This window comes from Perognathus longimembris, chromosome 6 (genome assembly GCF_023159225.1).
Source record: "Perognathus longimembris pacificus isolate PPM17 chromosome 6, ASM2315922v1, whole genome shotgun sequence".
Classification (NCBI taxonomy): Eukaryota; Metazoa; Chordata; class Mammalia; order Rodentia; family Heteromyidae; genus Perognathus; species Perognathus longimembris.
Genome location: NC_063166.1, coordinates 76,274,383 through 76,289,855, shown reverse-complemented (window position 1 = coordinate 76,289,855; position 15,473 = coordinate 76,274,383). Strand labels below are relative to the sequence as shown.

Sequence of the window (15,473 nt, the reverse complement as noted above, 5' to 3'; positions counted from 1 at the left end):
GTTCACTCATATATATATATATGTATATATATATACACATATATACACATACATATTTGTAACATACACATTTATGAATATTGTGAAATGAACATTATAATTTTAATGGATCCTTAATACCTGCTAGAAACTGTACACATCATCTGAGTTTAAGCCTTCAGAAAAAAATAGTACAGTCATCATTTCTGTTTGACAAGTAAACATAAAACAAGTTCAGACAGGTTACATGTCTGCCCAAGGTCACATATGTAATTAATAAGTGGTTCAATATCTGAATCCTGGTATCTGTATGCAGCACTTGTTTCTTTTCCACACTTATATTAGAATACAATATGGAAGTTTTTCTTACATTCACTTGAGTACCCCAAGGTTTATCTCTCCTTGTTCCTCTTATGTGCAATAATGATTAAACATTATGAAAAACTCAAATCTAATTCTCTTTAGCACCACTATCAGATGAACAGTGCATGTATAAACATTTTGCTTTCTATTCCACCTTTCCTGAAAACCTGACATCCAAATAAATGAAGTTTCTATGCCATTTAATTTGGGGGCTACAATAACTTTAGATTTAGATTATAAAGACCTAGAATTAAGTCCTACCATCAGGACATATTAGCTATTATTTATAAATATTATTAGATTTTATGTACGTCCACTTTTTCATCTGTAAAATGACTAAAGTACAATTATAATACAGTTACAAAGATCAAATGAGACACCATTATAATCTTAAACAGACTTCTCATTAGAATCCTAGGTGATTCTCAGTGAAATAATGACTAAATTGTCTTTCATATTTCCCAAACACACCTGCTTCTGCATACCACCTAATATGTACAGTATCAATTAATATGTCAAACTAAGAGAAACATTCCAGGTATCAAAGATGCTGGAGATTTATCTCATCAAAGAAACATAAAAACCATGCAGAATCGGGTGCCAGTAGTTAGCTACTCAGAAGGCTGAGATCTGAGAATCACAGTTCAAAACCAGCCTGGACAGGAAAGTCTATGAGACTCTAATCTCCAATTAACCACTAAAACTACTGGAAGTGGAGCTATGGCTCAAGTGGTAGAGTGCTAGCCTTGAACAAAAAGTAAGAAACTCAGGGGCAGCTCTAAGGCCCTGAGTTCAAGCCTCAAGACTGACACCAAAAACACTCAAACAACAAACAAAACTATGCAGATCACATAAATTCCATCAGGATCCCCTCTTTTACAAACTAGTAATAATGATGTTCAAACCCAGTATCAAATACTCTTTCACCACAGAAAGCTATGAGTAAGACCTAACCACTGTCTTTTCTTTTGAAGTAACTCTAAGTTAGTTAAGATGGCAAATCACTTGGTCCCAGGGTGTAAATCATAGTAGACTATACCAGTGTGAGCCTGCATTTTCTCTTTGCCAGTCTGAACTAGCAAACATTTGACTCAGTTTTAACCAGTGATATCTGACTAGACTTCTGCTGACAGAATCTTTCTGGGAAAGATTTTCTTCCCAGAGTAAGACAAGGAACATTTCCCCCAGCCACTTTCTTCCTTGTTTTGGTTACTGTCCAGTGAGGGATGATGCTTGAAACTAATATAACCATCTTGAGACTATGTGAACTGCTCATACCAAACCACTACCAAGTCTATCACCTAGTTCTGGACTCTCTTACTTAAAATGTATTGTTTATTCATTAAATGCCTCTACAGGTTAGCCACAGTTATTCTGTTATTCTCATCCAAAGGTACTCTTGATATATTATGTGCACGCAAAATTGTCGGAATTTTTTTCTGGCGAATTCTGCCTCAATGATAGCTTTCTCTTAGCACTTTTATTTGCACATGTATTCCTGAGAAGGATACTAAATGGATTACCATTCTTTATTGGTAATCTCTCCATAGTAGCTGATGTCTTCTTCATCCTAAATTTCTATTTTTTTTTCTGTAATTAGGATTTATTTGGCACTTCCTAAGTGTCTTCAATTGGAGGGTTTATGTCGTTCAAGTATGGAAATTTCTCAACATTCCCTCTATCTCTTTTAATAACTTCTAGAATTTTTATCACATTTACGATGTCCTCCTAGTTTCCCACAATGAAACTTAAATTATCACAGTTTTTCACCATCAGGATTCCCAAAGTTTAATTCTTTCATTGGGCCAACTTTTCATGTTAATAATCTGGGGTTCTTTAAAAGTTACTATTTCCTTGTTTTAGCTTTTTGTTTGTTTGTTTTGGTTTTTTGCCAGTCCTGGAGCTTGAACTCAGGGCCTGAGCACTGTCCCTGGCTTCTTTTTTGCTCAAAGCTAGCACTCTGCCACTTGAGCCACAGCGCCACTTCTGGCCTTTTCTATATATGTGGTGCTGATGAATCAAACCCAGGGCTTCATGTATAGGAGGCAAGCACTCTTGCCACTAGGCTATATTCCCAGCCCCTTGTTTTAGCTTTTGAACATCAAAAACAAACATTGCTTATGTGCTTTTTTCCATGGTAATGTCGAAACACCTGACAATTTAAAGGAAGGAGAATTTTTTTTTTCACTTCATAGTTTCAGAGGTTTAGGTCTTGATCAGCTTCTCAGCCTTTTGGCTAAGATCAAGTAGATTATCAGTCTTGGTTCACTTGGCTCCACTGCTGTTAGGTCCATGCATAGTGAAACAAAATAAAATGGCAGAGCACATGTGGTGGAACAAAGTAGCTCATTTCATGACAGACAGGAGGAAAAGAGAAAAGATGGGGCCCTGGACATGATATATTTTCCCCTCCCCATAATTTACTTCCTCCAACTAGACCCCACTTCCTAGTGACCACTGCTTCCTAATAATGAATCTATCAGTGTATTAACTCAGACTAGTCACAGCCCTCAGGATCCAAACACTTCCCAACAAATCCATTAGTTGCCAGCCAAGCTTTTAACAAATGAGCCTTCCAGAGATATTTCAAATTAAGACCTTAACAAACATACTAAATCTCTTTATTTCTATTTAAAAAAAAACATACAGCCTATTAAATCTTTTATCTCATTAGTTTTGTTTCCTTGGGTATGAATTCTCCCATTTTTTTTTTTTTTGGCCAGTCCTGGGCCTTGAACTCAGGGCCTGAGCACTGTCCCTGGCTTCTTCCCACTCAAGGCTAGCACTCTGCCACTTGAGCCACAGTGCCGCTTCTGGCCGTTTTCTGTATATGTGGTGCTAGGGAATTGAACCTAGGGCCTCGTGTATCCAAGGCAGGCACTCTTGCCACTAGGCTATATCCCCAGCCCCTCCCATTTTTTTTTTTTTTTTTGGTCTGCTAATTATCTAATGGCAGCATGGATTTCCTTTTATCCTAAATGATTTTCCTCCACACTATACTCAGTAAGATGTCTTTTGGGCTACAAAATTTAAACCAAGTGTCACTGTAGGGTTCTGGGGATCTTAACATCCAAATTACCATACCTAAATGAGGTGCATTCAAATTGCCATACTTATAGTCAGACCAGTACCTCCACCTTTCCCTCAGGCTACAAGAAAATGACATTTTCGAGGGGAAGTCAGGTAAATTTATTTCAGCTTTAATTCAGATAGAGAATCTAACAACTGCTCACAAGTTCATTTAGGAAGCCCAAGTGAATCTCCAGACAGAGGGATTCAAGTCCTTCTCTTATTATGACAAATATTTTCCTATCCTTGATCTTTAGTGGTAAATGTATCCTTATTATAAAGTCCATTTAAATGAATAGATCCTTTAAAAGAAAGGATCTATTTATAAACGATGTATGTAAATATTTTTATAGTAAATTTCACCATGCATTAAGAATGGAAGAGATCTAGGTGAATTTCCTGTGGCATACCCCACGTGGTTACTGTATATGATTTTGGTACACTGGATATTGTATATATGCCTACCTGATCTAGGGAAGGGAAAGAAAAATGAGGGTGTAAGATATCACAAGAGATGTATTCACTGCCCTATTATGTAACTGTATCCCCTTTGCACAACACCTTGTCAATAAAATTTAATTTAAAAAATAAATAAATAGGAAAAATAGCCCAATAAATTTATCTTTCTTTTATGTTTTTTTTTTCCAGAGCTGAGGACCGAACTCGGGGCCTTGCGCTTGCCAGGCAGGTATTCTTCCGCTGAGCTAAATCCTCAACCCCATATCTTTCTAATAAAAAATATATATATATACATTGTTCAATGATTATATAAGATGAGGCTAAGCAAAATGAACTCCAAGAGATAGAAACAGGAGGATTTTATTGTTGTCATTATTTTTAATGTACTAGGTGAATTTCCTATGGCGTATCCACTGTGGTCACTATATATGATTTTGGTACACTGGATATTGTATCTATGTTTATCTGAGCTAAGGAAGGGAAAGAAAAATGAGGGAGGGTGTAACAAATATGACAAGAAATGTATACTCACTACCTGATTATGTAACTGTAACCCTTCTGTTCATCACCTTAACAATAAAATTAAAAAAAAATGGAAGAGAGAGATGTTGGAAAATATTCACTAACAATCATGACCAAAACAATCTTCATATTTCCCTAAACCAGTTTGTTAGCAAACACAATCACAAAAGCTTATAGGCAGGCCCATTAAGGCCTGGTTGCCATCAACAAAAACTAAAAACAACTCAATGAATTTTAATGGCAAAGAACACACATAACAAATAGATGTTTCACACAAGCTATAGGAGGCAAAGATCTTTGTAGAGAAATGGGAATTATGCATTATCTGAGACCAACCTAAACAATATCACTCTTTTTTTTTTTTGGCCAGTCCTGGGCCTTGGACTCAGGGCCTGAGCACTGTCCCTGGCTTCTTCCCGCTCAAGGCTAGCACTCTGCCACTTGAGCCACAGCGCCGCTTCTGGCCGTTTTCTGTATATGTGGTGCTGGGGAATCGAACCTAGGGCCTCGTGTATCCGAGGCAGGCACTCTTGCCACTAGGCTATATCCCCAGCCCCTAAACAATACCACTCATTAGATCTAAAACCAGGAGCACTGATATTTTTGTTATTATTCTATGATTAAAAACTTAACTGAATCAGTATGTAAAACTTTAAGTATAACCTGAATAAAAGGAAGTGAGCTTCCAATTTAAGACACTCTCCAAGTACTCTCCATTCATGGTTCCAAGCTGTGACTACAACACCACAGATCCATAGCATTTCCTCACAACGAGGCCTGCAGCCTCTAGAATCCAGTATAGTTCTTTAGCAAGAGCCCATTTCACAAGACACCAGTCATAAAGAGTTCACAATAAAAAAAAAAATTTTTTTTTAAAGTTTGTAATCCGGGCTGGGGATATGGCCTAGTGGCAAGAGTGCTTGCCTCATCTACATGAGGCCCTGGGTTCAATTCCCCAGCACCACATATACAGAAAACGGCCAGAAGTGGCGCTGTGGCCCAAGTGGCAGAGTGCTAGCCTTGAGCAAAAAGAAGCCAGGGACAGTGCTCAGGCCCTGAGTCCAAGCCCCAGGACTGGCAAAAAAAAAAAAAAAAAAAGTTTGTAATCCATTCGTTCTACAGAAACATTTAAGGACAATGTGACATTTTGAATTTAAGAACCAAGTGCAGGTAAGGTCTTCTTGCAGGATCTTGCTATTTTCAAAAAAACGTGCTCAGATTCATTAAATCAGGGTAACAGAAACCCAAGTATCTGTAATATCACTTAAAGGAGCAATGAATAGTATGAGAAAGATTTGAAGCTTTATTTTTTTTCTCCCTGATGAAGTCAATATGGGAAAATCTCCAAGTTCTTGCTGAAGGCATCCATAGATCTAAAACACAACTTTAAAAAGAAATCAAACAAAAAAAGAAAGAAGTCACCATTAGCTTTACTTTGCTTTATCTTTTACATTATATTTCTGACATATTCTGTTCATAGTTTTCTTTTGACACGCCTCAAACCCAAAAAACTCACACAGGGTAACCTATGAAAACATTTAAATATACTTTTAAGAGTTAAGTTTTAACTAAATTTGATGTGATGAGGTCTAAAAAAATGATTTAGTTGATACTTAAAAATAAAATAAGCTGGCGAATCCACCTGCATCATGTGAGCCCTGCCAAATCCGTGTGCCAAGTCTAACTAAAATGATAGGTTGATTCAAACAGTTGCTATGAGGCAGATTGTAGCTCCACTTGCCACCTGTGTGTGACCTGGCATGCTCTGTAACCTCATTGGCCACCTGCGTGTGGCAGGCTTGACCATGTGGTGTTTGCCTTCATAACCCAACCCCAGCTCCCTAGCCTGGGCTGCAGCCTGGCCCACAGCCTGGCCCACCAGCCTGCTTTTTATGGTCACAGTCCCAGCTCCTAAATCTGGGCCGTGACCCTGGCCCATCAGTATACTTTTACTTCCCCAATAAATCCATCTTTTTACTTGAAAAATAAAATAAACTGGGCTGGGAATGTGGCTAAGTGGTAGAGTGCTTGCCTAGCATTCATACATAGAAAGGGCCAGATGTGGCACTGTAGCTCAAGGGGTAGAATGCAAGCCTTGAACAAAAGAAGCTCAGGGATAGCACCCTGGTGCTGAGTTCAAGCCCCAGAACTGGCACAAAATAAAGTAACAATAAAATAAGCTTGGCACACCTATAATTCTAGTTACTCAGAAGGCTGAGATCTGAGAGTGGTGGTTCAAAACCAGCCCAAAGTAAGTAGGGGGCGGGGGGGAATCTGTAAGGCTTTCATCTCCATTTAACCAACAAAAAACTGGAACTAGAGGTGTTGCTCAAGTGGTAAAGGACCAGCTGTGAGCAATAAAAAAAAAAAAACAGTAAGAACAAAAGGTGCAGAGCTCAAGCACCAGAACTGGCACTAAATAAATAAGTAAACATAAATAATGTTGGGCACTAGTGGCTCACTCCTGTAATCCTAGCTACCCAGGAAGCTGAGATCTGAGGATGCCAGTTCAAAGCCAGCCCAGGCAGGAAAGTCCAGAGACTCTTATCTCCAAAGAACCACTGAAAAGCTCGAAGTGAAGCTGTAGTTCAAGTGGTAGAGCACAAGTTTTGAGCAAAAAAGGGCTCCAGACCTTGAGTTCAAGTCTCAGCACTAGGTAAGTAGGTAGGAAGGAAGGGATGGAGGGAGGGAGGGAAGGAGGGAGGGAGGGAGGGAAGAAGGACGCAAGCCAGGTGCTGGTGGCTCATGCATATAATCCAAGCTGCTCAGGATGCTGAGATCTGAAGGATCGTGGTTCAAACTGGCTTAAAGCCAGCCTGTACAATAAAGTTCAGGAAAGTCTTATCTCTAAAATAAGAGTGCTTGCCTAGCATGCATGAAGCCCTGGGTTCGATTCCTCAGTACCACATAAACAGAAAAAGCCAGAAGTGGTGCTGTAGCACAAGTAGTAGAGTGCTGGCCTTGAGCACCAGAGGCTCAGGGACAGAGCCTAGGCCCTGAGTTCAAGCCCCAGGACCAGCAAAAAATAAAACAAAGTAAAATAACTAGGCTCTGAATTAACACCCTAATGCTGGCAAATAAATAATAAATATCATAACAACTTACTAGGCACTTACTCTGTGAAAAGCACTGTACTTAATACTGTATTATTTCATCTACCTGCCATAACCCTTTGAAGTAGAGATTGGTACTACCTTCATTTTATAGATTATGAGGTTCCAAAATACTAACCTCAAACTCACTTCTTCAGATGACTAATAAATGTGGAGAAGACTTCCAACCCAGGTCTATGTGTTTCAGAGCCCATGCTCTTAGTATAGTAACATATTGTCATTAAAAATAGGAAAAATAGCTGGGGACTGGTGGCTCACGCCTATAATCCTAGCTTCTCAGGAGGTTGAGATCTGAGGATCCTGTTTCAAAGCCAATCCAGGCAAGAAAGTCCATGAGATTCTTAGCCCCAATTAACCACTAGAAAACTGGAAGTGACACTGTGGCTCAAAGTAGTAGAACACTAGCCTTGTGCAAAAGAGCTCAGTGGCAGCACCCAGGTCCAGAGTTCAAGCCCCATGACTGACAAAACAAAACAACAACAACAAAAAACTATTTATCAAAATAAATTCCTGGAAGTGGATGGGTTTTGTTTTGTTTTTTTACTTTCAGGTTTATTTTTTCTTTTTAGGGAGGGCAAAGATGTGGGTGCAGCCCCACTCAGTGGGCTGTGAGGTGACATGGGGCTCTGCCTTGGGAAGAGCAAGAGGGGTGAGTAGCTCAGCCGGGCAGCAGTGATGGCAGCAGGCTCCTGCGTGCATTCAATTTATTTCCTATCAACCGCAGATGAAGAGATATCTGTATGTGTGTGTTGGAGTGACTGCCAGAACTTCCTTTTATTGGCCACTGACAGACAGTCCATTTGTTTCACTAATTTTTGTTTTCCCTACAGCTTTGAGCTTTTCTGTAATGGCTGAGAAACTTGGAAAATAAAATGAAGGTGCTGTGGTCTTGAAAAAAAAAAAAAAGATGTAGGTGCAGAAAGGGAGGAAGGGCAAACAAATGCAATCATGCTATTCAGTATAAAAAAGTTAGTGCCAGGTGCCGGTGGCTCAGGCCTGTAATCCTAGCTACTCAGGAGGCTGAGATCTGAGGATCTCAGTTCAAAGCCAGCCGGAGCAAGAAAGTCTATGAGATTCTTATCTCCAGTTAACCACCAGAAAAACAAAAAGTGCCACTGTGGCTCAAGTGGTGAAGTGCTAACTCTGTGCTGAAGAGCTCAGGAACAGTGCCCAGAGTTCAAGTCCCATGACAGACAAAAAAAAAACAAACAAACAAAAAACCCAAAAAGTTAGTGTGTTCTCTTGAATAAGGAAGTACTCTTTTTTTTTTTAATCAGTAGTGGGGCTTGAACTTGGGGCCTCGGCACGGCCCGGGGCTCTTTTGCTCAAGGCTAGCACTCTACCATTTGAGCTATAGCAATACTTCCAGTTTTTCAGTGGTTAATTGGAAATAAGAGTCTCACAGACTTTCCTGCCTTAGCTGGCTTCAAACGGTGATACTCAGATATGAGCCTCCTGAGTAGCTAGGAATATAGGCATGAGCCACCAGCACCCAGCTCTAAGAAGTATCCTTGAGGGTTGAAAAGCATACACACATATGCTTATATATGCATAAACTTACCTTTGAAATATGAATTTATTACCTATTTAAGGGGAAAGTTAACAACGAAGACTTAAGAAAAGGTACTCCTAATATTTTAAAGTTACAGAAGAAGGAATCAATACACACAATTAGATTTAAAATATATGTAAAGACATGAGGAATTATGATATAACCCCTACTGTATTATGAAAGGCATCTATCAGTAAATATCATTTCTGCCATATTTCATTCACTCTTTCACAAGTCTGTACTTCAAGAGACCCAAACGAGATTCCCAACGGAGAGTTCTGGATCTCCTAGGAACCTACAAAGGATGGCAAGCCTTTATTTATTATATTCCATAAAGCTGCAATAACTAAAATGTTGAATTAAAGTGCTTTTTTAATGAGACCACAGTGATTGCATATCAGAAGTCATGAGCAGCAAATAGAGGCACCTATGTTTGATTACTAAAAACACAATTATTATAATTTAATTAGTATTATCTGTTAGGCATATAAAATCATACATACCACAGATTCAATGAGAGAGGAAACAGTAGGTGTCCTTGGTGTTAATGTCTGAGAGTCACACTAAATTTGCTTAGAACAGTGATTAAGGCAAAGTAATGAAAGGCATTTAAAGCAGCAAATTTACCTCCTACTTTTTCTATAGCCAGACTTATATGCAACATTTCTTTTTCTTTTGCTCAAATCAAGCTTGTACACCAAGACAAAATTCACATCCTTCAAGTACTAGCGCAGAATAAAGACTGGGACATTCTAATCTACTTTTATTTTCTTCATACTTACCCTTCTCCAAGTTTCTCTAAAACATCAAACACTTCTTCTGGTTGTTTGGTTAAACTATCTTCATCCAATTTTTTCAGCTGCCTGTGAATGAAGAAATATAAACACAAAATACCATTTTACTTCCTAGCAACTAAAACATAAAATATATCACTTATTTTACAACTAGCATACTAAGAATTTCTCTACAAAGTTTTCACTGGTAAGCCACAAAAGCGAAGACTTTGTCTCACTTTGCCTAAGTCTTACTATGTAACAAAGGCTGGCCTCAAACTCGCAATCCTTCTGCCTAAGCCTCTGAAGAGCTAGGTATATACCACCATGTCTAACTTTAAGAGCTGTGTGTGTGTGCGTGTGTGTACACACACACATACTGGTACTGGGGCTTGACTCAGCCTTTCACTCAGAGCCTCTCACTCAAGATTGAGGCTCTTCCACTTGGACCACACCCCCATCTCCAGCTTTCTGCTGGTTCACTGGAGTAGGAATCTCTCAGATTAGTCTGCCTAGGCTGGCCTCAAACTGGGATCCTCAGATTTCAGCCTTCTGAGAAGCTAGAATTACAGGCAGGAGCCACCAGTGCCCAGCTTGAAAAGCTAGTTGAGGACAATGAAGGATTGTTCTGGGGGATGATTAAGCTTGTTCTGGGTCACCTAAGCAGCAAAATCAGAACCAGAAGAGGAGTTGCCAGGAATCGAGACTTTAATTCAATCAACATGTACAGGAATTTTCTGACAACAGAAATTACTCTACAATGTTTAGACTATCATAAGTATTCCTAAATTCCCAGTGGTTGGAAAATTTAAACAGAAAATGGGAGAAATGTTATGTTGCTGAAATGCTGTAGAGGAGGTTCAATCAGTAGATAAATCCTTTAGAATCATGAACTGAAAGGACATAGCGATCTCTTCAGAAAAGTAAGGTCAACAATGTACTGAAACATGAATTGCACTGGTGGCAAGGAAGCTGGTCCTTGCACTCTATTAGCAAAACGTTGGTAACTGTCAAAACATCTAAGTTCTACAGGACCACAGAAACAGAGAATGGAAAGTGAGTATTTAGGTATGAGCAAAGCAAAAAGTAACTTGACAATTGGGAGTTGAAACAGTCCTTCTAACACTCTCCCAAGAACAGCTGTGTACTTTTGATTAGTCTCCAAATCAGAGGTGCAAGGCTGGTCACAGCCTCTACACAGTTCTTATTTTACTGATGATGATAAACAGTCATAGCAACCATGGGGTTATAAATTAACAACATTTAAAAAATTCTGAAACCTCTGAGAATTGCCAACAGGCTTAAAGAATCTTGTAGGGGATATGTGTGTGTATGTGTGTATATGTGTGTGCACATGTTTGTGCGTGTGTCTTTATGTGTGTGTTCATTCTACACAATGGCTTCCTAAAATGGCAAAGGACACAAAGAGCTCAGGAAATGGTGAAATATGGAAGTAGTCACTCTGCAGATTTCTTGTAAAGAAAAAGGTTTAAGCTAACTAGACAATACCAATTCTTACAAGAGTTGAATTCAAACACACACACAACTATACCTTCCTAAATAGCAAAATCAGAAGACAAAAAAAAAATCCTGACCACATCAAGTATAAATACCTATAAAGCCCGATCTCAAAAGAAAAATCTTAGATTTTATAAACAGTCAATAACTACATACTAAAGAAATGCAAAACTAAAAAGGTCAATGCCTTAACTTGTAGATCAACAGAACACAGTGACCACACTGACCTTTGAAAAAACAAAGATCCTAAAAATTAAATTCCAATGACAGCATAAAAATTCCCAGTTCCAAAAACATTGAGGAGGGGCTGGGGATATGGCCTAGTGGCAAGAGTGCCTGCCTCATATACATGAGGCCCTGGGTTCGATTCCCCAGCACAACATATACAGAAAATGGCCAGAAGTGGCACTGTGGCTCAAGTGGCAGAGTGCTAGCCTTGAGCAGAAAGAAGCCAGGGACAGTGCTCAGGCCCAGAGTCCAAGCCCCAGGACTGGCCAAAAAAAAAAAAAAAAATTGAAGAGCTGAAGTGAAACTCCTCTAAAACTTCAGAAGTGAAATTCTATGAACTCAGGAATTACAATGAACAGCTCATATGCCAGGGTTTTTTGGTAAAGCTCTGAATTATATAAACAAAAGCCTCATTAATCAAGTAAAATTGGAGCTTTATAAACAGTTTACATACAGATCAAATGTGTTTCTTTGAAGTGTTGATTCTTATAGTTTACAGAAAGCAAAACTCAGCTATTTCAGCTACCACAGAGACCACAGTATAAAACAAAGGAAACAGCTACTGCCATGGGAGACAGTTGCAAGGCTCTGATAATACTGTGACAAACTTTATATAACTGCTTACAAGTTTATTTCAAACAATCTAAGTGTTTTCTTTGTTTTTGACCAGGAGTAATTTAAAACAAATTATCTCTGGTGCTTGATATAACAAAGCAGTGGTCAAAAAATAACCATATTATCTGTTAAATGTATCAACAAATGTTATGGGAATCCTAACTGTGCAAGTTACCAAAATGAAACAGAAATTCATCTAAAAAGTATTATGAGCGGGGTGCTTGGTGGATCTTGCCTGTAATCCTAGCTACTCAGGAGGATGAGCTTTGAAGATCATGGTTTGAAACCAGCCTGGGCATAAAAGTTCATGGAACTCTTATCTCAAACTAATCACCAAGAAGCCAGAAATAGAGTCATGGCTCCAAGCACTAGCCTTGAGCACAAAAGGCCAGGGACAGTGCCCAGCCCTGAGATCAAGCCCCAGGATTGGTAATGAATGAATAATAAATAAATAAAATGTACTATGAGGTTATTAACAAGTCAAAATTGACATGGAGAATCTATTGATAAGTGAGTCATACTGGCATTTTATACCACGAGTCTTCATGGAACAAGTACAATGACCACAATGGCGTGACTTTGGTGATGTGACTCTTTCACCTGGGACTTCCCAGGTCTGGAGCAGTTTCAGTGCTTGCTCATAACAAATAGGTCTGGCTAATACAGACTACATGCACTGAATATTGGTGGATGTCTTTCTCCTGCCATAGAGCCATCTGCAGAGCCAAAATCCCAGGAATGCACTCCATGCCTTCCACCATACCACAACCTAATGGCAACTCACTTTTTTAAAACCACTGCCACATTAAGATACCTATCTATTACCAGTTACTTAGTCACACAAATACCACACTCATGAACATACAGAGCATTTCCTTCATTGGGATTGTTGGAAATGCATGCCATTTGAAGCTGTCAGACACCTGTATCTTCCAAACACAAATAATGTTTATGAAGAGGTCATTCAGAAGTCTGGCTAATTCTACAACCTCTATCTCCCATGTCAAAACTATGAGAAGGCTCATTTTATTTAGGATGCCTATCATTCATTTCAAACAGAATTACATATAGGTTACAACAAATATATAAGGTATATTTTAAATGTTTTAATATCAAAATTAACCGTGTCACCCACCATGTTAAAGTCCTCCTAGTCCTTCAGAATTTGACTGTGTTTAGAGATAGAATCATTGAGTAAGACAGACAGAGGTCATATGACCAGGCCTTAGTCCAATATAATTCGGTGTCTTTATAAGAGGAAGAAGTGAGAAAACAGTCTCAAATTAATCACCAAAAAGCTGGACATGAAGCTGTGGGCTCAAGTGGTAGAAAACTAGCCTTGAGCAAAACAAGCTCAGAGACAGTGCTTATTTCAAGCCCCAGGACCCGCACAGAGAAAAAGAGAGACAGACACAGAGACACAGACAAAGACACAGACACAGAGAGAGGAATGGACTTTAGACCAAACACTTGGATATTAAAATCCCAACTCGACCTCAGGAAAACACTAACATCTACACTTCAGTTTTATTATCTGTAAAGCAAAGATACAGGGATATCCAGCTTATTCAATAGATATGAGGGTCCAAGGGATCCGATATGTTGAACTATATGGAACTACCATTTTTACAGTTCATCAATAATGATCAAATTGCAGCAATTTCATGTAACTGGACAGGAAACACGGTAAGCACTTACAACCGTGCCTGGTAGCCTGTAAGAACAAGAATCATTGCTACTATGGTCCCACTTCATCTCACCGGTGGATCAAGAAGAGCCCAGTTGGGGCTGGGGATATAGCCTAGTGGCAAGAGTGCCTGCCTCGGATACACGAGGCCCTAGGTTCGATTCCCCAGCACCACATATACAGAAAAAAACGGCCAGAAGCGGCGCTGTGGCTCAAGTGGCAGAGTGCTAGCCTTGAGCGGGAAGAAGCCAGGGACAGTGCTCAGGCCCTGAGTCCAAGGCCCAGGACTGGCCAAAAAAAAAAAAGAAGAGCCCAGTCCAACAATGTTTGTGCAATGTCTGGGCTGTCAATCCCCTCCCTTCACCTCTCCCAGCGCTCTCAACACTTCCTACTTCAGGGCTCATTCTGCAGCAGGAAGTCAAATGTCTTCTCTGTGAGATAGAAGTTAACCATGTTGCACCTCCTAGAGGGCGACACTCTCAGCCTTACTCCCTACTTTTCTCCAGATGTGGCAAGTCTCCACAGACATCTCTTGATGCCCACTGGGGAACTCATGGGCACAACTGCAACCAATCAGGAGTTCAGACTCTTGATAGGATCAGCCTTCTTGCACTAGACCGAAAGCCACTCCAGGTACCACTAGGATCTGAAGCTGATAGTCACAAATCAACAAAAGTCTGAAAGAGGACCATGGAGTTGCTCGTCACAAACCAAGAGAAGCTTGAACGAGGGGCATGGAGTAACTGGTGGTAGCACAACAGAGGCATGGAGTGGCTTAGCTGGGTCCATGTGTCTCTCGACTCTTCTGGATCTCCGTGGCTCATCCTAAAACTATCTTATTTCTTTATCTGTCTCTCAGTGGTGGGACCTGAAAAGGGGCGAGGGGCTGTAAAGGAAATTACGATGGAATACGCTGCCGTCACCCTCGAGTAGGGACACCACCAAGTATATCCTCCTGAACGCCATCCTCACCAAACCTCTCAACTGTTACAAACTCTCCACCGGTTCTCGCACGACTTCACCCTCCGAGGCAAAGCTCTGAGCGCAACAGATCTTCCCCCGCCGGCACCTATAGGTGGGACTTGAAAACTACTTTAGGAAGTCTGGCTCTCTGCGAGTTCTCCCTCATCCCCGGCGACCGACCCCGCGCAGGTCCTCATCCAGACGCAGCACACCCCGCCACCTCCGTGGGTCTCTTTTGGGGGACAGCCTTCCTCCAGGGGCCCCGGCAGGCGCTCTCCCTAGCTGGTCCACTCGTTCCTGAGGGGAGTCCTCCCTCGTTCTCCCCTCGAAGCCGGAGCCCCCGCAGCCCGACCTCTGCCTGCTGGACGGCCCCGTCGACCAGCAGGTGCCCCGCCAAGCCGGGTCGCCTCGCCCCGCAGCTCCCTTCCCCTCGGGGAGGGTGGTGGGGGAACTCCCACACAAGAGACCCCCCCCCGCCCGAGACGGCTCCCCCGTTGTCCTCTCCCGCCCGCTGCCTTTTCTCTCACCGGCGCGGCGGGTTCCTCAGCTGCACCGTCTCCATGGCGCTGCCGGCAGCCACCAAACTCCGCTCACAGCTCCATCCTGCCTCGCACCTCCCGGAGCCAGCCCCG

The 15,473-nt window shown here is 40.9% G+C and overlaps 1 protein-coding gene across 3 annotated transcripts in view; it reads right to left on the bottom strand.

Annotated features, from left to right (window-relative positions):
• Positions 1–15,473, bottom strand: part of Stk4 (serine/threonine kinase 4) — an 80,282-nt gene extending 64,809 nt beyond the window's left edge. For all 3 annotated transcript variants that reach the window (XR_007211361.1, XR_007211362.1, XM_048349492.1), the window contains exons 1-2: positions 15,369–15,473; positions 9,840–9,920 (exon numbers count right to left, since the gene is read on the bottom strand). Coding sequence is in view for 1 of the 3 variants with exons in the window: in XM_048349492.1 (XP_048205449.1) it covers positions 9,840–9,920; positions 15,369–15,403 (116 nt within the window). In the remaining 2 variants the exon portion in view is untranslated. The remainder of the gene's footprint in view (positions 1–9,839; positions 9,921–15,368) is intronic.